At 38.7% G+C, this 25,798-nt stretch overlaps 3 protein-coding genes across 8 annotated transcripts in view; 1 reads left to right on the plus strand and 2 right to left on the minus strand.

Annotated features, from left to right (window-relative positions):
• Window positions 1–25,798, plus strand: part of LOC306988408 (uncharacterized protein) — a 45,386-nt gene that overhangs the window by 804 nt on the left and 18,784 nt on the right. Inside the window, exons 2-4 of one of the 2 annotated variants that reach the window (XM_079593377.1) lie at window positions 497–651; window positions 2,336–2,432; window positions 23,268–23,503. The gene's annotated coding sequence lies outside the window, so the exon portion shown is untranslated. Of the gene's footprint in view, window positions 1–496; window positions 652–2,335; window positions 2,433–23,267; window positions 23,504–24,725; window positions 24,807–25,798 lie in introns of those variants that run through there. The other variant, XM_079593378.1, reaches the window with a different exon arrangement.
• LOC306988416 (CD48 antigen-like) lies at window positions 2,524–24,808 on the minus strand. Of its 5 annotated transcripts, none has more exons than XM_079593401.1 (6): window positions 24,202–24,808; window positions 23,636–23,959; window positions 3,961–4,296; window positions 3,512–3,631; window positions 3,053–3,120; window positions 2,524–2,803 (listed from the first exon to the last, which is right to left on the minus strand). In XM_079593401.1, exons 1-6 carry the CDS (start codon window positions 24,248–24,250, stop codon window positions 2,699–2,701), a joined length of 1,002 nt encoding a protein of 333 aa, XP_079449527.1. In that variant the 5' UTR covers window positions 24,251–24,808; the 3' UTR covers window positions 2,524–2,698. The 5 variants fall into 5 exon arrangements, with proteins under 5 accessions (XP_079449527.1, XP_079449528.1, XP_079449530.1 ...); XM_079593402.1 differs by lacking the exons at window positions 2,524–2,803; window positions 3,053–3,120; window positions 3,512–3,631; window positions 3,961–4,296 and adding exons at window positions 19,579–21,170; window positions 22,681–22,748; window positions 22,899–23,012; window positions 23,159–23,479 and having other exon boundaries at window positions 24,202–24,697; XM_079593404.1 differs by lacking the exons at window positions 2,524–2,803; window positions 3,053–3,120; window positions 3,512–3,631; window positions 3,961–4,296 and adding exons at window positions 19,580–21,170; window positions 22,899–23,012; window positions 23,159–23,479 and having other exon boundaries at window positions 24,202–24,697.
• LOC306988424 (uncharacterized protein) lies at window positions 13,455–18,352 on the minus strand. Its single transcript, XM_079593418.1, has 6 exons — window positions 18,286–18,352; window positions 15,744–16,073; window positions 14,861–15,181; window positions 14,447–14,566; window positions 14,096–14,163; window positions 13,455–13,642 (listed from the first exon to the last, which is right to left on the minus strand). Exons 1-6 carry the CDS (start codon window positions 18,317–18,319, stop codon window positions 13,583–13,585), a joined length of 933 nt encoding a protein of 310 aa, XP_079449544.1. The 5' UTR covers window positions 18,320–18,352; the 3' UTR covers window positions 13,455–13,582.

A 25,798-nucleotide genomic window follows, 5' to 3' on the forward strand; every position in this document is an offset into this window, starting at 1 on the left:
ATTCAAATGACACATTAAAATGTTGTTTTGAATAGCATCCATAAATTTCCTAGTCTGCCAATTCTTATTAACAAAAGCATTTGCACACATCACATGCATGTTGTATTGTAGGAAATGTAATACAAATATTCAGAGTTTGTTCATTGTATTCAGTCTAATCTCAGTTTTTCTCACTGAAGGTAATAAGGTCAAGGTCAGCCATCATCATCAATGCAGCCTTTCATGACTTACATGACTTTCAAGATTATGTTTGAGTTTCCTTCAGCTTTATTTTCTCACTTCTAGCTTCTTCCGCTTCTTTCAATTCTCAGCTCAGTTCTTTGCATTTTCCGTAACATGTGAGTATGTTAGTTCTGTTCAAGTTTATAGCCAGTCATTTTTACAGTATCTATACATTGTTTTTGGTAAAAGTTAATCTGAACAGCTTGTTCAGTTTTAATGCATAAATGATGAATTATGTTGTCTTGAAGTAATGCAACACGTTTATTTGTTTCAGTTGCAGGCCGTGAGTTCGTCTGCAGCCCTTCACCCACATGCAGTGTTTCCACAGCACATCTGCATCACACCTTCTGCATCTCATACCTCCAGTAATAGAAACCCGTGCCACATCTGACCAAAGACCACACGTACATCTCATTCTGAGCGGAGCAGGTAATGTGTCACAGTGCATGAAGCTTCTCGCATTCGATCTGTGCGTTAAAAAAAATACTTGTGCAAGACTGCAAAATAGAAATAAGTACCAAAATAAGAAGCATTTTGTTGTAATATTTCACTATAAAAGACTTACACTGAGAACGTGCAACCGTTCAATCCTCTAGATATTTAAAAGAATACTTTTCATTTATTTTTATTGATTTATACCATTTTGTTTGCTTATTTTCTGCAACACACAAGCCTGTATTTATAATAGTTGTGAATATTAAATTGGTCAAATCATGAAAAATCTATTTTCCCCTCGAAATACAGCACACTATCACTCAAAACTTTCTCCTAAGCCTAAAAAGTAAGTTTATTGAATCACCTGCAAAAAGAAACCAGAATACATTAATACATAAAATGAACATGTGTCAGCAACTATTGTTTACAGTAACGCACATTTAGTTTTAGTCTATTTTGACGTTCTGAAACGCAAGTGTCAAAGCGCAAAGCACAAGTAACTTTGTGGGCGGATCCCGGCGCTGTTGCTATTTTCCCGGCGGGATAAATGACTCTTGCGCCCGACGCAAATCTAAAAGGGGTTGGTCTGAAGTAGCTTTATTATTCATAGGTGTGGTTTGGGCGTAACGTGAAATAAACCAATCAGAGCGTCCTCTCACATTCCCTTTAAGAGCCGGCGCGCTTGTTCCATGGTGGATCGCTATTATAACGGCGGATTTGCCGGCGCACGCCAGGAGCGGTTCACAGCCGAGGAAACCGACGTTCTCGTCAGGGCTGTAAAACACAGAGAAGTGACGTTGGGGATGATGGGAGAAACCCACCCAAATTAGCTTCAGTTAAACAGGCGTATAATTTGGGTAGTAAATGTGTAGCCTAATCTAGATTTTTTTAATTTTTTTTATCTAGATAGATCTTTTTCACATCTTCACGGACACAACAATGATTTCCCTCGTGTGTTAATATTTTTCCTTGTAATAATGTATGATTTGCAAAAATGAAAACTGCTGCATCTTTTTATATTAGAGAATCAAAGTGGATGCGCGTTAACATTATGGCCAAGCACGCGCCCTTAAAATACCATATCACTAACGCGCAACGCGCCACTGTCTTTAGACTGTTTTTTTCCTGGTCAATGGCGCAATTGCTTTCTAAAACTGGAAAATAGCACCATGGAAGTTTTGCGCCGGAACACGCCTTCTCTTTGCACTGAACCGCCCCCGCGAGCGCAAGTTCATTTCCTAATTTACCAACGTGCGCCTGTGGAGGGAAAAGTCCGCTGTGCGCGGGTGCAAAATAGGAATGATACATGCGTCGGTGTACAAAGTCAATTGCGCTGGGTGCAAGATAGGGCCCTTAGTGTCTAAATGTGATTGATTTGCAGATTAAAAAAAAAAAAAAATTCTAAAACTGTTAAAAAAGAATCTACCTCAGTCTTTACTTTTGGGTGATTCGGTTGCTTCTGTGACTCATTGATCTAAATTACTGATGGTGTTACTGACTAACTGGACCGAGCCACATCCTGTAAACACCCTCGGAAAGCATGTAACCAGTAAATGACAGCATGACCAATATACAAATCCATTATTTCTGCTTTAGAGGTTTCTGACAAATGCATTATACATTCAATCCGGGATATTGAATCCAGGCTTTCTTTAATCACAACAGTATTTGTTTGCAGAACAAATGTCAGCTCACCGATCTTCAGGCAGTTGAGCAGAAACTGAGATCTGATGTTTTGTTCAGCGTCTCGGCAACCAGCAGCTGCAGTTTTACAGGTACGATGACATCTGCGCTAGATCGTCTTAATTCTTTTGTACCAACTGCCTTTGGTTTTTTAAACGATTCTCAAATTATTAATTTCAAACCAAAATATATTTTTATTAGCAAATCTAAATAATTTTTTTGTGCAAATCTCTTCAGGTAACTGATAAAAGTAGGCCTACACAAATAATTGAATTAAATAGTCATTTAATATACAAATTGGAAATATTAAATATAATATCAAATCTACAATACAAAAGACATTATACTTCAGTGACTCCTACAGGAACTCTGGATCTAAGTGATATTCTCTTGACATCTGTTTCACTGTGTGTTGATAGTTCACAGCTGTCTTTGTTCTTCTGCCCACATCCAGCAATGGTTTCTGTGAGAGAAAGAGAAAGAAATTCAATTCCTAAATGCCATTTTTGCCTCTAGAAACATGGAAAAGTAATTGAAGTGCCCGTGCAAACACTCCTTTTGTAATAGATTTGGATTAAAACAAATGACAAAACTCGTTTTCTCTCGCCACCTATGAATAGAAGATAACTGGGTTTGGAAGTATAACAGGTCATGTATTCAGCATGAATGTGAGAATAATTTCTGTCACATTCACAATGATTTGTTTACTGACCTGTGGCAGATCTCCAGTCTGAAGACAGTAGATGATCTGTGTGTATTCAGACTCTGTGATTGTCAGATCTACAAACACAAACACGAGTGGATCAGTGTGAGGAGAGTTTGTGTTTTTAACATCAGTATCACACACTCATCCTGCTCTGATCAACAGTTATGAGTAAATAAAGCAATATTTCCTTTGACATCAGAATGGGTTTTACTGCCATATAATGGAACATGATAGAAGACAATGTACAACATGTGAAGTTTAAATGACTTATTGCAAGTGTACCATTTGTTTTCATATACAGTTTTATAAATCAACTTGTAAATAAACATGCATGTAAAATTTTAATTGCGTTTACAATTTACTATTTATAAATCAGTTTTAACATAAATTGCAGAACGTCTTTTGAAATTGTTTTATTTTGACCCCGAAAGTCTCATATCATTGAATGAATAAAGTAACACTTGCCCTCTTGTGTTGCTTGTTTGCAGTTCCTGCAGTGAAAGTATTTCACCAACACAACCACAGCGATGACCATCAATAAACCGGCTGATATCAGCGGAATAAGATGTGACGGCTGAATGAAATCTGTCATGAAGAGAAAACAGTAATTCATATGAATGTAATTAAATGTAAATGTAATTGAGTCCTATGACTAACTTTAATCAAGACATTATAGACGCTGTAGATCTCAATACAAATTATCATCATTAACTAAAGATATTTAATGTGATGATAAAGCAAAAGACTAAGTGACACTGTGAGTTCAACTACTTGAAAAGACACTTGACTTGAGATCACACTTTTAAAACAAATTCTTTAAAGCTCATTAAGATAAACGAGCAGAACATGTGTGTTACCCTGCAATATTTACAATCATTAACATCCAATAAATCTACTAAACAACTCTGACATACCTAGACATGTGTGAGTCTGACAGTGTTCACTGATATCCAGATGTGTGGTCTGGTTGCTGATGGGATTGTTCAGCACACAGCTGTATGTGTTTTTATCCTGATATTCCACCTCCAGAGGTAGAGAGAGACTGATGCTGAGATCAGACACACTGATGCTGGACAATACACTGATTCCTTTGTACCAGGAGAGAGTCACATGACTCACATTCAACACTGAACACACCAGTGAACATCTGGACACCGATAAACGTTCAGATGATGATGATGATAATGATGGTGATGATGATGATGAACAGTTTGAAGAGTCTCCGGTGATGACAGGAATCTGTAGAGGAGCTGGGAAACATGAAAAGTGTTCAGGTCAGGAGAAGCATGTTTATTTAATAATCATAACAGCAATCACAAAACATAAACATCTGTATATCTCCAACCCTCAATCCCACTGCTACCTTCAATGAATTCTTCTCCACACAAGAACTTGTATGCATTGGCGAGCCATCCAAATGAGTTTTGCTCAGCCAAAACTCGATAAATATTATACTACCGGATTCATTTTCCATGATCCATTATCAAAATATAATGCTGATCAGTTGCGAGACCAACATATCTGCGCCGTCTTTCTGTATGCCATAATAATTATTTACATTAAATTATACACTTATACAATTATAACAGAGAAACAGAAGTGGATCACATGACTATATCTTGCAATAAGATGTTTATCACACAAACATCTGCTGAAGGGAAAAATCAAACAGCAACACATAGTATGGAATATTTTATGGCGGAAATCTTTCTCACCACAATGACTAAACAGCATTTAAATATAACGCTGCCTGCTAACAACATGTGTAAGGCTGATATCAATCTATCAAGGCGGCTGAATCAGTTTCCATGATGGGTCAAGGTTTAGCTGGTTGTTATGAAGCTCCTTCTAGTACATGACACAACTATACCATTAAGGTATATAAAGAGCATTGTTCTCCATTCAAACCTGTGTACTTGTATCTAATATGTTATTATATAGAACTGTTAAACAAAGAAAGTAAACGGTATGTGAAACAGTATTTTAGAGTTTGCTTTGTGGTTGATGCCCAATGTCACTAGCTGAGCAGAAATACATTATCACTTGGTCCCTTCAAAGTTGTGTTGGATTTCCTCCTCAGCGTAAAGGTTGAGATGTGCCTGTGTAATGGATGTAGGCCACTAAGAGCTGTGCATGTAAATCTCACTTCCCTGGCCTCAAGAAGCACGTTAGCGACTGATGCTATAGCGGCTGTGGTCTTGTTAGCATCCCTTGTTAGCATGCCTGCCTCCCACACCAGAGACCACAGTTCGAATCCCGCTAGGAGCAGGTAGAGTAGGTCAGGTTACAATTGGTGCCGTGACCCGGATGGGAGTAAGGTTTAAGGGGGCGAGTGTAACCTATATAGGTCAGTAAGAGCTGTGTGTGTAAACCTTACTCCCCTGGCCTCAAGAGGTGTGCTAGCAACAGTGGTTTTTAGCATCCTTATTAGCGTGCCCGCCTACCACACCGGAGAGATCGGTTCGAATCCCGCTCAGAGTGGGTAGAGTAGAACCGTTTACTCCTGGACTTCGCCGTTGGTCCATCTCTCAATGTTTTCCATGTTTGTGGAGTTAGCTTGTGGCATTAGTATTAGTGTATTTGTTATTTTGGATCTTTAATCCAGTTTTGTGGCAAAATGTCTTATCTCAAAATAGGCCTAAAATAACACTGCATCAAATAACATTAACAGACCAAGACCTGAATTTGAATTGATAAATATCATTTTAACCTTGTCAGAAATCCACATTTGAAACAAAATGTCTGTTCACTCATCAGCCATTTTTGCATCATGCTTTCAATTTGTATTATTATTATTCTCATCTTGTTATGAACCTGGTATCTTCCTCTGTCTCTTTTCTCTCCCTGCTGGTCTTTTTTTCACACTCAATCACTCACACACACCCTCTTTCGCACACACAAACACCCTCTTTCGCACACACACACACCCTCTTTCGCGCACGCACGCACGCACGCACACACACACACACACACACACACACACACACACACACACACACACACAAAGCTGTTCCTCATTCTTCCATCACATCATCCTCTCGTTTCCTCACCTGTCCCTTATTCCTTCTGATTAGGCTCTCTACTTGTAGTCATCTTCTTCCCTTTCTCCTCTGCCAGATTATTGTTTGTAGTCACGTTTTGACCATTGTCTACCCTCAAGATTCCTGTCCTGTCCTGTCCTGTCCTGTCTGATACAGACTCTGGCTGTTTGTTGCTAAACTTATGCTTTGCCCAGCTTCCTGCTGATGTGAGCTGACTACGGTCCGGTGTTACCACCAGCCGTCCTTGGTTTCGTTTTCTCCTCTCTACCGGGACCACTCGTATCCAGCCCTGGGCCTGCAGCTTTCTGTTGATATTCAACTACGAAGATATTTTCTGTTTGTTACTGCCCACACGGCCTTCCTGGGTTATATTAAAGAGACTATTACCTGCTTTCGCGTTTGGGTCCTCTCTTCATATCTGACACATCTTATTTATGTTTTACAGTTATTTAAGAATTTACTCAAGTTGTCCATGTATACTTTACTTGGAGTTCCCTATCAAGCAGGGGCGGAGCCAGACGATGTAAACATTCGGGGCTTAGCCCAGACCTAGTGGGGTCCGGGGGCATGCTCCCCCGTGGAGATTTTTTTCCCATTTACGTCACTATTTTTCAGGCTGTTTGAGATAATAGAATGCCTAAAAATATATACACTATCTGGGAAAATGATGATAGTTAGGCCTACTCAGTAAAAAAAAAAAAAAAAAAAAACTGGACGCGCGAATGAGGTGATTTCGCATCTACCGCGCTAAACGCCTCATTTGCGCCGCAGGACCTGCAGATGCGCGTAAATGCGTCTTCACATTGACTTAAATATTGAAATCACTCGCGCCAGACTCTCTATTCGCGTTCGGTGTGAACGCAGCACACACTTGTCCGCGGTTCGTCTGACGCTGCTTCTGAATCTCTCTCCGGCCGGTGAGGTTTACTGTTAGTGTTCCATATAAAAAACTTTGTTATGTCCATATTAACTTCAGCCGGTTAGCCAGTAAGCTCGCTACGACGCCGGTGAAAACATACAATAGCCTGCCAGCCCCTGATGACAGTTGGCAAACAAGCTGAGTGATGCGCGATGCATTACCGTCCGCCACCACGCACGGTAATAGAGCTTTTGTTTCATTTTTTGCCGCTCCAGTCAGAAAGACGGAGAGGAAATGAAACAAAGTTGAAGTTAATTTAAAAAACGTAAAATATTCGGGGCTTTTGACAAAACATTCGGGGCTTAAGCCCAATTAGCCGACCCCCCGCTCCGCCCCTGCTATCAAGGGAACTCCCGCTGCGTTTACGCAATGGGAACACTTCCAAGTGTCTCGTCATGAAGCACATGTATAATCAGTCCAATGAATGAGCGGGACGTCAGGTGACGTCATAGACCAGGAAACTATAAATCACCCCTGAACGCAGAGCGTGACAGCTTCTGTTTCTTCAGCGAAGCGCTCTCTGTGTGAATCAGTCTGATTCTGTCTGTCTATTTATTGTTGTCTGTCAAGTTGCAATATATATTTTATGGCAAAAAAAGAGCAAACAAGCGTTGTGTTGTTCCCTGCCCACGTTATTTTACGAGCGGGGACACACACACATCAGCTTGTTTGGGAGTGGAGCATGTTAACAGTCAGTTCTCGAGGGGACTGCCTGTGAGCATTGCTAGAAGCTGTCCGTGAGGACGCTCTGCTCCCGCCGGCCGTTCTTCGAGGATGACGGTTCGGTTCGCGTTCCTCGAGGCGCGGGTCCCGCTGTTGCCGAGGCGCGGCGGGGACTCGTTTCGTGGGGTTCGCAAACGGATCTGACAGCGGGGGTTGAGACGGGCGCGCCCTATCTCGGCACTCATCTGCCAGATCCAGTGGCTTTTCTCGGGGAGAAGCACGCGCTGCGTTTCTCCTCCCCGCGATGAGACACTCATGCTGCGATTTCCAGTTCCGAGGAACTGGTCGTTTATGTTTTGTTAAGAAAGAGAGAACAAAACAATAAAGAATATATATATATAAAGAATATATATATAATAAGGCAGATGTTTATGAGTTTCTATAATGAATAAGTTTGCTCATAACTGCACATAATTTGCTGAATAAAGAGGAGCTTATAAAAGGAGGTTTTATCTAGTGCTGTTGCTAAGTTAAATATTTACTGGCCAGCCAACATTATGAGAGTGAGAATATAATGATAAAAAATCTGAGAGTGAGAATATAATGAATATATATAAACTCTATATCTCAGCCTCCTCGTCGGGGATTGCCGTTTCCCCCCCCCCCTATCTGCACACTGAGGTGTCGAGATCGTGGAATAAACCGGTTTCTATTTATGTGTTTTAAATCCCCAAACTTCTACTATAGTAATGTTATGGGTATTTAGTATCATGGTATGACAGAGCCTCGGGTTAAAGAGACGCTTGCAAGCTATCTCTCTCCTGAGTCGGCGTCATTATAACCCCGACGCTACCCACCAGCCATCATAAATAATAGATCAATATTATTAAGCAGCGCTGGTTGGTAAAGTATATATATATATATATATATATATATTTATATATAAGGGCATGGATGAATGTGAGGATGTCAGCGCTGACGCTATTCCAGAATTGCGTCGCGCAACAGACAAACTATACCGGGGAGGGACGGTTTCGAGCAGTCTCAACCTACTAAAGCTCCTCGCAGCATAAAGTGCTGCAAAAAGAAAGAAAAGAAGCCTGACGCCGAGGCTGCAGGCTTCTGAGGATGGTCCCCTCCGGGGTAGGACGGTTTTGAGAAATCGTTTCTCCCCGGTGCCCTCTGGGGTGCAACTCTCTGAGGAGGGTCGCAGCGCTGCCAGTTCGGTTGTTCCCTGCCGGTCCTCCGTTCAGGGCACCGAGGTGTCAGCGTCCCCAAACGATCCTCCGAGGAGGGTCGTAGAGCGGTCAGTTCGGTTTCCCTGCCGGTTCGCCGTTTCAGGGTACCGAGGTGCCTGCTTTTTCCAACGATCCTCCGAGGAGGGTCGTTGGAACTAGGAGTTAGAGGTAGGCAAGATCTGAGGACTGTCGTTATCTCTAATAAAACTTGGACAAGAAGTCCTGACGCTGAGGCTATCAGGCTTCTGAAGGTTCCTCCGGGGCAGGGACGGTTTTGAGAAATCGTTTCTCCTCGGCGACCTCTGGGGTGCGACTCTTTGAGGAGGGTCGCAGCGCTGCCAGTTCGGTTGTTCCCTGCCGGTTCGCCGTTCAGGGCACCGAGGTGTCAGCGTCCCCATACGATCCTCCGAGGAGGGTCGTAGAACGGTCAGTTCGGTTGTTTCCTGCCGGTTCGCCGCTTCAGGGCACCAAAGTGACTGTTCAACCAAATCCAGAGGCCAGTCTCCAGAGACTGGTGCCCTTAGCAGAATTTCTGGCAGCGTGGTTACTACTGCCACATATTTCTCAGTGGGTCCTGCTCACTATAGAAGGGTTTCAGAATTCAGTTCGGTTCTCGTCCGCCCAGATTTCTAGGGGTCCTCCCCACAGTGGTGGACCTCGAGCAGGCTCTGGTTATGGAGCAGGAAGTGCTGACACTTCTGCAAAAGGAGCTATAGAAGGGGTTCCTCCTCCCAGCAGACAGTCAGGGTTTTTCAGCCGTTACTTCATTGTTCCGAAAGAGGATGAAGGGTTGCGTCCTATTCTAGATCTGCGTCAATTAAACGGCAGGTTTCAGAATCTCAAGTTCAAAGTATTCTTAGGCTAATATGATTGTGCACAGATTCAGTCCGAGGACCGGTTTGTCACAATAGACTTGAAGGACGCTTACTTATCTATCCATCCTCATCACAGGAGGTTCCTGAGGTTTGCTTTCAGGGGCGAAGCATACCAGTATCGAGTTCTTCCATTCGGCCTATTTTTATCACCCCGCATCTTTACAATATGCGTGGATGCAGCTCTGGCTCCTCTGAGACTCCAGGGCATTCACGTATTATATTATATCGACGGTTGGTTGATCCTAGCTCAATCTGAGCATATGGCAGTTCGGCATCGAGATGTTGTCATTTAAGATGTTGGGGTTGCGATTTAACACCAAGAAGAGTGTGCTCCTCCCAGCTCAGAGGACCACTTTTCTAGGTGTATTATAAACGATTCACCGTAAATGGGGTAAAACTAGGCCAGTCACTCACTGTGAAGCAGTTTCAGACTGTTCGTGGAGCTGACCGAGGTCGTGGAGACCATACTCCAGTCTAGAGCTCCCTCCACGAGAATACTGAATATGCATTGAAATAGAAACTGTTCTCTGCCTGGTGCGGAGAACACCTTCTGAATCTTGTTATCTGCCCTGATGGTACAATACTTGATTTCTGCAATTAATGTTTCTTTGCTGGGTTATCTCTGAGGAGAGATCCTTAATTTCGTTTTCTCCATGGTACATGAGGCTGAGGCCTGCACATACTTGGATTTACACCTGGTAGGGTGATAGTCTTTCTTCACCCCAGACCGGGTTGTATTCCTTAGGTCCCTTCTAAAATTGCGGGTCATTTGTGCTGCAGGCCTTCTGTCCTCCACCTAATACCCCAGATCAGGAAAAACTGAATCTGTTATGCCCTGTCCGGGCTTTGGATGCTTATGTCCACAGAGCTGCCCTGTGGCGTATATAAGAGCAATTATTTGTTTGCTTTGGGTTAACTAGTTAGGTTGCCCTGCATCTAAACAGATAATGAGCAAGCGAGTAGTTGAGGCTATCTCACTTGCTTATGAAGCGGCCGGACAGCCTTCACCTTGGCTGTCCGGGCCCATTCTACGAGGAGTATGGCTGCCTCTATGGCTCTAATTTCGGGAGTTTCCCTTCACGACATTTGTGATGCGGCAGGCTGGCCCTCGCCGCATACATTTGTCAAATTTTATGACTTAGACCTCTCCACTCCTGGGGCTAGGTTGCTTGCTTCTAGTGTGCGCAAGGTCTTCACACAGAACGGGCACTTGTCATTATGGCGTAGTGGGTATGGGGTTCCCATTGCGTAAACGCAGCGGGAGTTCCCTTGATAGGGAACGTCTCTGGTTACATATGTAACCTTAGTTCCCTGAGAGGGAACGAAACGCTGCGTTCGCCTGCCATACTTCCTGCATTCCCTGATCGACTTGCTTCAGGCTTTTCAGAAGCTGTCACGCTCTGCGTTCAGGGGTGATTTATAGTTTCCTGGTCTATGACGTCACCTGACGTCCCGCTCATTCATTGGACTGATTATACATGTGCTTCATGACGAGACACTTGGAAGTGTTCCCATTGCGTAAACGCAGCGTTTCGTTCCCTCTCAGGGAACTAAGGTTACATACGTAACCAGAGACGTTTTCTTTGTATAATTTACTTGAAGTTAGCTTTAAAGCCACTAGGCCTATATGTTCATACAAGCATATGCTGTTTTAGCTAAAAGGGATTCAAGAGAGGAATCCCTGGCTGTCAAAAATTAGAAAATTGTTTAAAATCTAAGGAAGATAAGATATCATACGGATTTAAGACATAAGATCTGAATGGAATTGGAGACATACTTCAGCGCTGTTTGGAAGTATTGGCTGAATGACTTTCAAGAATTGTCCATGTTTTTGCCTTTTTGTGTTGGTAAAAATAAATGTGCAACACTTTAACGGACTGGCCGTGTATTTTTTGACGTGTAAGACACTTCAACAACTCCTAATAGAAGCAAGAAAAAGGTGGCTTTGATGCTTGTTTCTATACATAACATATTAGCAACACAACCTGAATTAAACTGAACTGCTGCATAAATGTTGTTTCTTATGTTTAAACAGCATTAAACATTCTTATATTACAGGCTGAAACTGCCAAAGCGCGTGTGCATCCCAAATCGTAGTATGTTGAAATGAGTATTCCAAAGAAGATTTTAACTGTGACAAGATGATTGGCTCTGTCTAAGTTGACAGGCTCTGCCTCCCTCTAGTGTCATGAGTTTTACAGACACACAAGAAAATAACTATTTTGAGCTATTTGTTAGTGGAATCATTTATGTATTTTAATCTTCCTTTAAGACATGTCATACTTGCATGTTTGTGCTGAAGCAGTCAGCAAAAAGTAAAAGATTCTTTCTAGATTTTTGTTAAATGTTTATCGGAGCAACACTGATATTAACACATGATGAAGCGTTCAGTGCAGTTTTTCTGCTGAGCTCAGACCTAAAATGTAAAATACAGTGGAACATTTCCAGTATTAACTGCACAAACATGTCCTTTCTGACAAGCCGAGCAACTACAGGATACAGAGGAGAATAGTGAATTAAACACATTGATTATTGTTTTTAATGATCACTCAGTGAGTCATTTAACCATGCATTTTGTCTTTCAAACACATTAAAATGTACAAATTCACATAATTTCATATTTACATGTAATGCAGGGATTCCCCAACTTTTTTTGCCAACTGAACCTCTTTGTCCTCTTTCCTTGAAGTCCCCCTGAGATTTTAAGTTAGGTCAATAATACAATTGTCAATAATAATAATAATAATACAAAATTAAGTTCACGGATCTCTTATGTCAAGCAAGCAAATAAAAACAAATACATTTATGATTTAATTAATAGCTTTAATTTACTCACAAACCCCAGTCTGGGAAACCTTGACATAACGGAATATTTAATGCACTTCATGTTGTTGATGATAACAAAAAATTGAATATATTTTCTTTCTCTTTGTATTTTATATCAATATGGTACAAGATTATTCTACTCAAATCATTGTCATAAAAAAGTTCAAAAGTAATCAAAAAGTAGTCCGATTATATTACCTTAAATGTGTAAATTAATGGATTACGTTACAAAATTTGTCATTTGGAATCAGTAACCGACTACAATTTGTTAGTAATCTACCCAGCACTGCACTCAGAGAACCACTAGAGGCCGTTCACACAGAACTTGTGTCTCTATGCAGGTTTTTAATTGTTTTTCTATGTAAATATTCACCAGATGTACGTCTTTAATCATTGCAGAAATTTGTCAGAGGCCCATTATAGAGATAATTGGTATATTTTAAATCGGTCTGTATCCCCCTCGGGTGGTGTTTGTTTATTATAAACTATAAAGAATTTCAAACAGTTTAAACAAAGTAAAATTTAAGCAATAAACCTCCAGCTACACCAGCGATTCCAATCACACACTAGAGGAATCACAATCCGGGTTTACAGAAAATGGTCCAAAAAATAGAACATGTCCAGTAAGCGCTAATTCTGTGGACGGAAATGCCTTGTTGATGCCAGAGGTCACAGGAGAATGATAAGAGTGGTTCAAGCTGATAGAAAGACAACAGTAAACCGAGTTCTTCAGAAGAGAATCTCTGAACACACAACACATGAAACATTGAAGCAGAAGAGCTCCAGCAGCAGAAGACACACACCGGTGACACTCCTGTCAGCTGAGAACAGAAACTGACGCTACAATTCACACGGACTCACCAAAACTGGACAATAGAAGATTAGAAAAATGTTGCCTGAGTCTGAGTCTCGAGTCTCGATTTGTGCAAATCTTTTCCAGTAACACAATATATTTTGATACACAATAATAATCTTCACTGTATGTGTTGATAGCTCACGGCTGTCTCTGTTCTCCCCACATCCAGCAATGGTTTCTGTTAGAGACGAAAATAAACCTTCATATCACAAATGAATCAGTGCTCTGATCTATGACTAAAACACTGTTGAATAGGCTGTAACGGAGAATAGGATTTAGAACGGCTTGATGAGCAATTTTGTTCATGGTTCTACGTTCATTCTTTAAAGGTTTTTTTTGTATCTTCATATATCATTAGATATTTGAGTAAGTTGAAATCTAATACTTATTTAAAAGTAATTCTGCAATTTCTCTCAAAAAAATCCTGTCGTCACTAGCGCACAGTGAATTCTGGGGTATAAGGCCGCAAAGGATCCATTCTGTTGTATCCTTCAATTCACGGGTAACGAAGGCTGCATTTGGAGGAGCGTTCGAATTTGGAAAATCGCCATTTGAATACGGCCTTTGTAGGATGTGCCTCTGAATTGGGACGCAGCTGGAGACTCCTATAAATGATCAAGTGTTTACTGACCTGTAGCAGATCTCCAGTCTGAAGACAGTAGACGATCTGTGTGTATTCAGACTCTGTGATTGTCAGATCTACAAACACAAACACGTGTGGATCAGTGTGAGGAGAGTTTGTGTTTTTAACATCAGTATCACACACTCATCCTGCTCTGATCAACAGTTATGAGTAAATAAATCAATATTTCCTTTAACATCAGAATGGGTTGTACTGCCATCTAGTGGAACATGTTTCCAGTTTGAAGTTTAAATTACTTAAAGAAAGTGCATTTAATTGCATAAATTGCAGCACATTTTTTGAACACTTTATTTTGACCCCGACAGTCTCATATCATTGAATGAATATGGTAACACTTGCCCTCTTGTGTTGCTTGTTTGCAGTTCTTGCAGTGAAAGTATTTCACCAACACAACTACAGCGATGACCATCAATAAACCGGCTGATATCAGCGGAATAAGATGTGACGGCTGAATGAAATCTGTCATGAAGAGAAAACAGTAATTCAAATTAATTTAAGAGTCTTTCAATGACTCTATCAAGACATTATAAACACTCGGATCTAATCCATCATCATGAACTAAAGAAATGTGATGGAACAGAAAAAGACGAAATACAAAACAAACATAAATCTGTTAACGTGACAATGTGAATATTCGTGAGTTCAACTATTTGAAGCTCATTTAAAGCTCATTAAGATAAAATAGCTCAACAGTTGTTTCCCTGCAGTATTTACAATCATTAACATCCAGCAAAATCTACTGAACTGACGTACCTGGACATGTGTGGCAGAGATCAGTGTTGTTGAGGTGTGTAGTTCTGTTGGTGAATGAATAAGACACTACACAGCTGTATGAATCATCCAGACACTGAATCTCCAGAGGTAGAGAGAGACTGATGCTGAGATCAGACACACTGATGCTGGAGAATACACTGATTCCTTTGTACCAGGAGAGAGTCACATGACTCACATTCAACACTGAACACACCAGTGAACATCTGGATGATGATCCAGAACATCTGGATGATGATGATGATGAAGATGATGATGAACAGTTCGAAAAGTTACTGGTGATAACAGGAAAGGGCAGACGAGCTGGAGAACATAAAATCAAGGACATTGATAAGTAAACATAATTAGTATTTGAAACACAGCATTGTACTGAAACTTGTAATCAGCATGCTCAACAGACTCTGCTTTTGTTGTTCTATTTTTCAATTTCACATTTTCAGAAATTATAGATGGTTGAAAAGGAATAAAATCTCCCATTCACTTTTACTGGTGCTGTCAGATTGTAACGAATTGCTATACGTTATTATATTTGCATATGGATTGCATACTGTATTATGATTGGTTTTCATTTTTATCTCACTTTATTCATTACCTGCGTTTTACTATTAATCTCTATTCTCTCTAAATGTGTGTTTGCAGCTTTTCTAACCATCATTGCTAAAAGATCAACACTATTGTTTTGCTTCCTTGCACTGGCATTTCCTTCAGAAAGTTAAAAAAAATAGCACATTAACTATTTATATAAACTGAGTTTAGAAAAGAAGTTTCAGTCTCACTTTTGCTAGTTAAGCACTAAACCAGATTAATCAGGAGAAGTTTTATTTTTGAGTATCATCACAGTCTGAATCATCAATCATTTACTCACCATAGACAGTAACATTGAATCTCTTGTATGAAGTTCCTCTGCTGCTGAAGATCTGTAGTTTATAAAGTCCAGTGTGTTCAGTTCTGATGTTTCTGATGGTCAGAGATCCAGTTTGAATGTCCATCTGCAGTCTGTCTCCAAATGTCTCATTACTGTCATACATATCAATGTTCTGCTTATGGATTTCAGCAATGCGAGTCTCTTGAGGTCCAAACATCCACAGTATCTGATCTTTACTCTGTACTTCAGTAATATCAGTGTTTAGAGAGACAGAATCTCCCTCCATCACTGACACTGACTTCACTTCATCTGTACCAGCGCCAAACACTCCTGAAAAACAACAACAATCAATATAAATTTAATATCTAATATTGGCTAATATTTATGAGAAAGATCAATTAGGGAAACATGACACCATAGAAAGGGTCTTCAAACAAACAATCCTTTACAAATAAACAAATAAAATAGAAACTTGACAGGAGTCTTGACTTTCAGTTTATTATTATTAATAGTATTATTATCTCACAGGATAATTATGACGTACCGTTCGATAGCAATAAACACAGACAGAAGAAAGATGCGTTGCAAATCATTTTTCTGAATGACCCACTCGTGCGAAAATCCATTTAAACAATTCTCATATGTAGTAGTTCACATGTTCCATCACATAAAATATATCCATAGGATAATAAACGTTTACAAGCAATAAATAATCAACTGGTATGAAGACAGTCCCATTATAGGTTTGAATTTTCAGTCTGTTCTGAAATAGATCTAGGAGTCTCTCTCTCTCTCTCTCTCTCTCTCTCTCTCTCTCTCTCTCTCTCTCTCTCTCTCTCTCTCTCTCTCTCTCTCACTCTCTCTCTCTCTCTCTCTCTCTCTCTCTCTCTCTCTCTCTCTCTCTCTCTCTCTCTCTCTCTCTCTCTCTCTCTCTCTCTCTCTCTCAGCGTTTATAGTGATCAGTATAAGTTATTGCACTTCCTCTCTAGAAGTTTGTAGGCATATACACCAGATTATAATTCACCATTTTAACTTGTTTTCGCATTAAACTAACATGCTTTTCACAATTCTGATCATCTAGGTTTTTTTTGCATCTCAAACTATCCTATTGCTGAGTTGAATAATGTATAAAGGGCCCATCAATTTAATTCATTTTTATAGCACTCTTGAAATTACGCATTGGTTAAATTTTTTTTCAAAAAGTGTTTTCAAAATGTTGGTGCCAGTGGAATGTTGATACTGTTTATGTGCTGTAGATAAGGAGGCTCCTCCCAAGATTCCCTCCTTATCCTTTTTTTATAAAAAAAATAATATATATATATATATATATTTTTTTTTTATTTTTTTTTTATCTGTGTTTACCTGGAAAGCTCTCCGCATGACATTAAACACATTTATAAAGCATGCACACATCAAAGTTGCCTAATATTATCTTTGATTACTTGTTGTGTATTCAATACTCTATTGTTAAAGAACATTTATGATATGCAAACAGGGATGAGGGTGAGACACTGCTGGACGAAACTTGATCAAACGTGGTTCTTTCGCCAACAATGCAGTGACCACTGCATAAATAGAGTAGAATGGTGGCATGCTATTCAAAATAGTGCCAATGTACGACCTCAGACCACCGAGAAACCGTAACAGCCTTGTTCTTATCAGTTCACATCTAGAGGGTTTTATCTATCGAAACCTTGGGTTCTGGTAGGCCACAATTTTCTTTAAAGATAAGACACAACATTTGTGTCAACTTTCTCACGATGAACACGTTCAACCAGCAAAACAAGCGAGTAAGGTTTACATGCACAGCTCTTACTAGCTTACGTCCGTTACACAGACAACAACAACATCCCCGTTCACACGGATCCCTGAAAATAACCAAAAATGATGTATTATGCTGCCAGGTTAGTTGGCGACGTCACTTTGAAAAGAAACACATATTACACATGCGCATGACATCACCGTTTTAACAATAGAGCTTTTTTGAAGTGAAGATGACAAAGGTATAATTTTCAGAAACGTGCACTTTAAAACTCGTTTTCAAAAGCTTTTGTCATGTAAATAAACAGCCAAAAACATTTAAAAAGGTTCCGTATATGTTGTGTAAACCGCCCCCGAGTTCACAACTTTTAACAAACAAACCAGAAAATCCAATCATTCAACTGGGACTTTTATGTTCTTTAAAAGCTCCACTCGGTTTATTCCCTTGAGAATCTGGGCCTTATTCATTTTGGCAGGATTTGTATCATAAACACAAGCATAACTATGTTCTAAACGTCACTAAACTTTTTTTTTTCAAACTAACCGTTCACCTTTACCAGTATTGAAGTATTCATATGCATTCTAGTTTTAATAACGTTCTGACAACATTAGTTTCCAGTCGAGCACTGAGGTCTGGTAAAGGAGTTTCACAAGAGCTTTTTGTGCAGAAGCATCTCTTCACCCACACATACACACTAACACTCACGTGCACTCTTGTGTGCCCAATAAAAGTTACATCAAACCAACAACAAGAAAAAAACACTTGATACCTTACACTGACCTAAATAGTTCTGACTTCTGACCACAGGTATCATTCTGACTCACCGAGCTGCTAAGGCACAAAGAAGCTCACGTTCATTCTACATTAAAAAAAAGAAACGCTCTGCACAAGCATGTCAAGCATGTGTCAAAAACTGCACTGGAAGTTTAGCACCGGAAGTGCTAAAATGCTAACTTTTTCTGGGTTTTGACCTACATCATGCTGCCTTCACTTGCTTTTATTGAAACTGAATTATCATAATTACAAGTTTTCTGGCTAAAAAATGGACATGAACGTTGTCTCAAGTCGTATTTACCACTGGGAAGGGATCATTAACCCGCATAACCCGAGTTAGGCGAGCAATACAATATAAACATGGCGGAGGAGAGAACGGACGATTCCTGCTGTTCTTTATTAGTTTTTCCACAACAGCTACATCACCTTGTCTTTTTCTAAAGTAGTGCATATTTACATATATGAAAAATCATTTGAAGCGTATTGTTTTACACACAGCTAAAGTATAGCCTGTATTTGACTGGAATTCATAGTGTGGTGAATTTTTCGGCCTAGCCTATATGGTTGACAATGAATGGGTTGCTAAATATAATTTTTGCTTTAATAACATTTTCCCAATAAATAGGCAAGAATAAAATGTATCCTCCATGATTCCTGTTCTTTCTGACAACAAAGCACTTGTAATCACGACTTCAGAAGTTGAAAGTAGGACATTTTTGACAGTGTGACCGCTGCATAATTTAATCAGTTTGTGCATTGCCCATTCTCCCAATAATATAAGTGCACCATCTTAGTATATAGGCTACAATCTTTTGCTGGATCCCAATTTGTGTACATGTGCTCTATTATATTACATTTTTGTAGAGCAAACAGTGCAAGTAGTGTGTTCAAATACCCAGATGATGAAAAGTTCATTTGTGTGAAACGTTAGACACTTTATGCACTCACCTGTGGAGGCTCAGACTGACACTGGAAGTCTAAATAACAAAACATATAAGATTCATAGACAGCTGAATAGTACAAGTGCACAGTGTATGATAATTGGGACACAACTATTGTTCATACTTTGAAAATCAACCAGTTCAATTGGTTGGAACTGCTGTTGTCATCTCTGCTCTGGCTCCCTCTAGTGTCACCATTACACCATTATACAATTAACAGTTTACACACACTTTAGAGTTATGTAGTAATCAAATAATTAATGAATATTAGTCCATGATCACATCTTCCTTTAGATTTAGAACATGACAAACTTTACCTGTCTCAGCAGATGTCAGTAAAAAAGTAAAAGATTCTTTATATGGTTAAAAAAAGTTTTTATTGGAGAAATTGTAGTTAAAAAAATTCAGATGTGAACAATGTTAGCACAATTGTGCAGTTTCAGATAACACTATGAAAAAGTATGCAAGGGTTTTGTTAAAGGTGCCATGTTACTAACTTAAACGAAAATAATATTATGTCAAGGTCAGTAGGAAACACATTACACAAAACACTGAGAATAAGTACACTTTTTCTTGTTGAGGTTTTCCACAAAAAAAAGCACTGTGGTATTAAAAAAAATTCTGCTGAGCTCAAAGCAAGCATATTAAATAAGGGTGTAAAGACTCTTGCATTGAGCTCAGCAACACAAACATGTCCAGTCTGACAAGCTGAACAACAAAGTAACCGTAGAGAAATATAAACAGGTTTCCATAAAATTAGACAACGACACAAGTTAGCCGTTAGCTAACTTGTGTCATATCAATGGCAGTTTCTAACATTCATATCAATGGCAGTTTCTTGTCAATGGCAGTTTCTAACATTCATATCAATGGCAGTTTCTTGTCAATGGCAGTTTCTAAGATTCATATCAATGGCAGTTTCTTGTCAATGGCAGTTTCTCAGCTGGAACAGGATTCAGAAGAGCAGAAACCGGATGTTGTCTTGGCAGTGGTCACAGACTAAAACATCTTGGCAAGGTTGTGTAGATAAATTCAAACAGTTCACACAAATCTTGTGAAAACAACCACATTTTCAACAGGTGATTAGTCTTAATATAAAAGGTACTATGCATAATTAATTTAAGAAATATTTGGTCCAAAAATCAAACAGTAAAATATACAAACATATATAAAAATGTGCACAAAATTATATAAAAAATTACATTTTTACAACATCAATATAAAAAAAGGTTAATTTTAAAAGAGCTGAAAGCAGAAAAAACACCTAATGTTTTTGTTAAGGTTGTTGTCTGCTACAGCAATTTACTTAATTGAGAGTGATACAATTGTGTATGTGTGTTTATAATATACAGCATGTGTTCAGCTCAGTTAAAATGTCAAATAAGGGTGGAAAGATTCTGGTAATGGAGTTGAACTTGTATGAACATGTCGTGTCTAACAGGTAAACATCTAACCGCAGAACAAGTTAGAGCAGGGTGGAAGATCATTGTAGGATCCAAACGGAGCTGTGATTATTCACAAATATTTGAATTTTTGAAGAAATATTTGATATTTGAATATATCAGAATCAAGTATTCCAGAGAAATATGTATTCATGAATAAAAAAAATATTAATAGATTCACTGAAATCCTATAAAATGGAATGTTATTCTGATCCTGATACTGTATTACTGATAAAATACCGATGACTGAAGCTCAGGATTTAGTCTGAACTGTTCATAACTCTCAGCAAATCTATCCTTAGTCTCTAAAGATGCATTCGAGCCCACAGCGACTTTCTCTAAAATTAATGACTTGAAAATGACATGGCAGTGTTATTTTAGTCGTAGAAACTACTGAGAAGAATGTCTCAAGTAAAATACATACAGTATTTTACATATAGGACATACACTGAATATGTCATGTTACATTAACACCCGAGTATATGATGTGGTCTTCTCCATTATCTTTCTGAAAGGAAACAAAACATAGGAATTAAAATGTGTAAAACAAAAAATTGTGATTGTGTGTGTAGATACTGTTTATCACACACACACACACACACACACACACACACACTTAATAATTTATTACATTTTTAATTATAAGTTTATAGTTATCATTAACAGACTGTTGGTGTGTGTCTGATATATATATATATGAAGACTTCAGATGCAAAAAAAAAAGCCTCTAAGTGCCATCTGAAATTTTCTTCTAAAATTAGCATAAAAGCTTGTATATTAAGTTCAGTAATTTAACTTTAATGACAATTAATAGGTACGTTTCATTGCCATTAAAGAGAAATTACTGAACATAAACATACAAGCTTGATAAAAAATGATAATTTGAAGAAAATTTCAGATGGCACTTAGAGGCTTTTGCATCTGAAGTCTTCATATATATATATATATATATATATATATATATATATATATATATATATATATATATATATATATATATATATATATATATATATATTTGTGTATATACACACCATCAGTCTGTCAATGTTCTTGTAATCCTTCAATATAAAATAAGGTGGCCGAGAGAGCTCAACGTCCTGCAACTGAAAAAAACACATGCAAATAGAAAAAACATCACATTAAGAAAACTTCTCATCAGTCTGACAATTAACACATATGCTGCAAATACTCACGACGCAACCAAATACAGAGACACGTTGAAAATGTGCTTTTGGCATTCAGTTGCATTGTGAGTATTTGCAGTGCGTGTTGTCAAACTGATGATGTTTCCTTAATTTGCTGGTGTTTTTTCCATTTGGACATGTTTTCTTCTGTTTCCGTGCATTGAGCTCTCTGTCACTGTAATAAACAAACAATAAATCCAACTTCACCTCAAGGACGACGGCTGAATAAAAAAACAACAATTACAAGCACAGGACATGATAGCGCAAAACATGATATTTTACTAGATTGTCAAACAGACTTACTAATATGTTCTGCCATAACGGGTGCCTTCAGTATTGCTTTTGCTATTTAAATGACTTTTCGGGGAATTTTTGACGAATTAACAACATTATTATTATTATTTCAATGTTAATCACTGGTGGAGCTGCAAAAATGTCAACTGGTGGTTCCTAATACTTTAATCTTGCCATACTGTAAACTGAAAACCTCCACCCTCCCTAAACCCTACTGGGCCTGAGAAATGAGAGCACATGTTTGTATGTTGAATTTCAAGTTTCTAAAGTTGTTTGATATGGTTTCTGTGCCTTGGGGACGCTACCGTGTACATTTGAAACCTAAGCATGAAAAGTGCAAGCAAAAACAGACATTAAGCAAAAACGCTTGAAAATAGCTTACTTGTCTTATGCCACATTTTGCACAGATAAAGTACGAACGCTAACATTAGCACAGGATGACACAGCGACTGATTCGACACGCAAGCGCAAACAGCTCTTTTCTAAGCGCCTGTGGTAAAAGCTGAGGTTTCTGCACACAGTCATGCAGTGTCTTACCGTACTGTGAACACAGCGTGCACGAAATGTTGTTTCGGCATAAAGTACCTCTTCCTCACAAGACTGGACTGTTTTAATGATAATAATCACATTTTCAAACTACAAAATAAGTCTGAAATAGTGTTTATATTTATAATAGTGTCAATACCAGATATTGTGGCACATCTTAATTTCACTAAATGAATGTTCATATCTTTGATGTAAAAAGTAATACTTGCCCTGTTGTGTTGCTTGTTTACTCTTCCTTCTGTGAAAGATTATTGCCGCCACAACTAATACAGCCAGACTCACAAAACCAACTATCCACACCCATTGTGACAGCTGCATGCGTTCTGTAATAAACAAACAGAAAATAGTAACAATTATGAATGAGTCCAGCAATGTTTGCATCTCACTTAATACGTCTATGTTGGAAATCTATTTTAAACTAGGTCTAAAATCACTAATTAAATAATCAATAATATCAGTGTTGCCGTACCTGCACATGTGTGACAGAGTCGACTGATGTCCAGATGTGTGGTCTGGTTGCTGATGGGATTGTTGATCACACATCTGTAAGTGTTTTTATCCTGATATTCCACCTCCAGAGGTAGAGAGAGACTGATGCTGAGATCAGACACACTGATGCTGGACAATACACTGATTCCTGCGTACCAGGAGAGAGTCACATGACTCACATCCATCACTGAACACACCAGTGAACATCTGGACACCGATGAACGTTCAGATGATGATGATGAAGATGATGATGATGAACAGTTTGAAGAGTCTCTGGTGATGACAGGAATCTGTAGAGGAGCTGGAAAACATGGAAATTGTTCAGGTCAGGAGAAGCATGTTCATTTAATAATCATCCCAACAATCACAAAACATAAACATCTGTATATCCCCGTCCCTCAATCCCCTACACCAGCCCAATATCTTGATTTCTTGATCAACACTTAATTTTACTCACCATAGACAGTAACACTGAAACTTTTTTGTGTAATATTTCTGCTGATGATGCTCAGTTTATAAAGTCCAGAGTCTGTGGTTCGGATGTTTCTGATGGTCAGAGATCCAGTTTGACTGTCCATCTGGAGTCTGTCTCCAAATGTCACATTACTGTCAAACATATCAATGTTCTGCTTATAGATTTCAGCAATACGAGTATCTGAACTGCCATGTCTATAAGCCCACAGTATCTGATTATCTCTCTGAGCTTTAATATCAGTGTTTAGAGTGACAGAATCTCCCTCAGTCACTGACTCTTCTTCATCTGTACCAGCAGCAAAAACACCTGAAACACAAACAGAAACCATTTTATTTTATTGTAATTGTATTTTTACATAAAAAAAATGACATTGCAAAAACGAGCATGCCTTTCCCCCTCTGAAGACTTGTTTTCCACTTATTTCGCAATTCCTCCTCCACCCTTAGCCTAGGCTACTAATATGCTATTGAAAATGGCGAAATACGAAAAGACATAAAATAGCTACGTTTGGGAGTGAAACCACATTTAATAAAAATTTCAACACTTACCACGTGAGAACCAAATCCACAGACAGAAGAAAAATGATTTATGAATCATATTCACAATTCCCTACATATACGAGCCACCCAAAAAAACTCCTCGTTCATGACTTAGTTTGTTTGTTTGATGAAATCCAACAATGCGATCCGCTTTTCTCAAATCTATGAAAAGTGAAGTAGGCTATATCTTCAAGTAGCTAATCCTACGTTTAAAAGATCATTTCGAATAATTAAGTTATTAGTAGGCTAGGCTACTAAAATCTGTGAATTCAGTAGGCTATCGTTTTCGCTTCTGATACACAAAAGCCCGTTACAATGAGAGTGGGCTCCCGGCTCCGGCTGGTATAATGCAACAGGCCTATTCGTGATTCATCCTCTCATTTAAAACAAACAAAATATTTTTTTTTTTTTTTGCGGAAAATGAAATACAGAAAAAGAAATTCAGAACCCAAAACGCAACTTCATGATTTCAGTTTCAGACTTCCAGACCTTAGTTACTTCGTCTGGTCGGGAAAAATAGCCCCGCCCTTTAGTTCAGTTCTTGAGGCGTCTTTACAGTACGATAGCATTAGAGAATAATCAGCTCTTTCTTCGACACAAACAGGATGAAGACTGTAAGTTGGGACTGTTATGAGGGTGTTAAAGTGCAGATTTTTTGCATGATTATATTTACTTTGCTCTACTTGTGGTTTGTTTCTCTTCTCTGCTCTTCAACTCCTTCCTGTCATTTTCCTCTCAGAAAAAAAAATCCTTTCAGAGTAGCCTACAGCTCTATATAACTAACAGCTGAATGTAAACATTTTTCCTGCGGTCATCAGTCTCTAATCTACCAAATACAATTAACCGTTTTTATTATTTGCATGTCAAACATCGCAAAGCTGCTGCTTAGTAAATAAATCACAGAGTCGGTTGACAGGTGTTAGGTTTAAATATGAAAAAAAAAGAAAAGAAAAAGGAAATGTTGGCATTATGACAAAGAAATATGGTGTTTAACAGCTCAGCACATCCTGCAGCACAAGAGGCCTTCAAAATACAGAATATCTGAGATGTCAAATCACTGTACAAAAGTTACATAAACTTATGTATTGAATAGTTGATGTCATTTCACTTTATAGCCACTAGTTCACACTATCAAGAGATTTTCTGACAGTTTGGGTTTTGGTTGGCCACTACTTCCTGTACAGCAATCTAGTTTAGTTGAAAAGAAGTGTGTGTTTGTGGTGAATAATGGAGAGCACTATTCCTGTGTCTAGCATTATTTTAGGAAATTCAAATGACACATTAAAATGTTGTTTTGAATAGCATCCATAAATTTCCTAGTCTGCCAATTCTTATTAACAAAAGCATTTGCACACATGCATGTTGTATTGTAGGAAATGTAATACAAATATTCAGAGTTTGTTCATTGTATTCAGTCTGATCTCAGTGGACTCATTGTTCTCACTGAAGGTAATAAGGTCAAGGTCAGCCATCATCATCAATGCAGCCTTTCATGACCTACATGACTTTCAAGATTATGTTTGAGTTTCCTTCAGCTTTATTTTCTCACTTCTAGCTTCTTCCGCTTCTTTCAATTCTCAGCTCAGTTCTTTGCATTTTCCGTAAC

This window comes from Phoxinus phoxinus (genome assembly GCF_949152265.1).
Source record: "Phoxinus phoxinus genome assembly, chromosome: 20".
In the NCBI taxonomy this organism is placed as follows: Eukaryota; Metazoa; Chordata; class Actinopteri; order Cypriniformes; family Leuciscidae; genus Phoxinus; species Phoxinus phoxinus.

Coding starts and splice junctions, on each gene's coding strand:
- LOC306988424 (XM_079593418.1), bottom strand. CDS start 18,319: ATGATACCTGTGGTCAGAAGTCAGAACTATTTAG. Junction 14,567..14,860: donor TCTCTGCCACACATGTCCAG/GTACGTCAGTTC, acceptor TCTTCATGACAG/ATTTCATTCAGCCGTCACAT. Junction 14,164..14,446: donor CAAACAAGCAACACAAGAGG/GCAAGTGTTACC, acceptor TTGTGTTTGTAG/ATCTGACAATCACAGAGTCT.
- LOC306988416 (XM_079593400.1), bottom strand. CDS start 24,250: ATGATTCATAAATCATTTTTCTTCTGTCTGTGGATTTGGTTCTCACGT. Junction 23,013..23,158: donor ACTCTGTCACACATGTGCAG/GTACGGCAACAC, acceptor TGTTTATTACAG/AACGCATGCAGCTGTCACAA. Junction 22,749..22,898: donor TAAACAAGCAACACAACAGG/GCAAGTATTACT, acceptor TCATTAAAACAG/TCCAGTCTTGTGAGGAAGAG.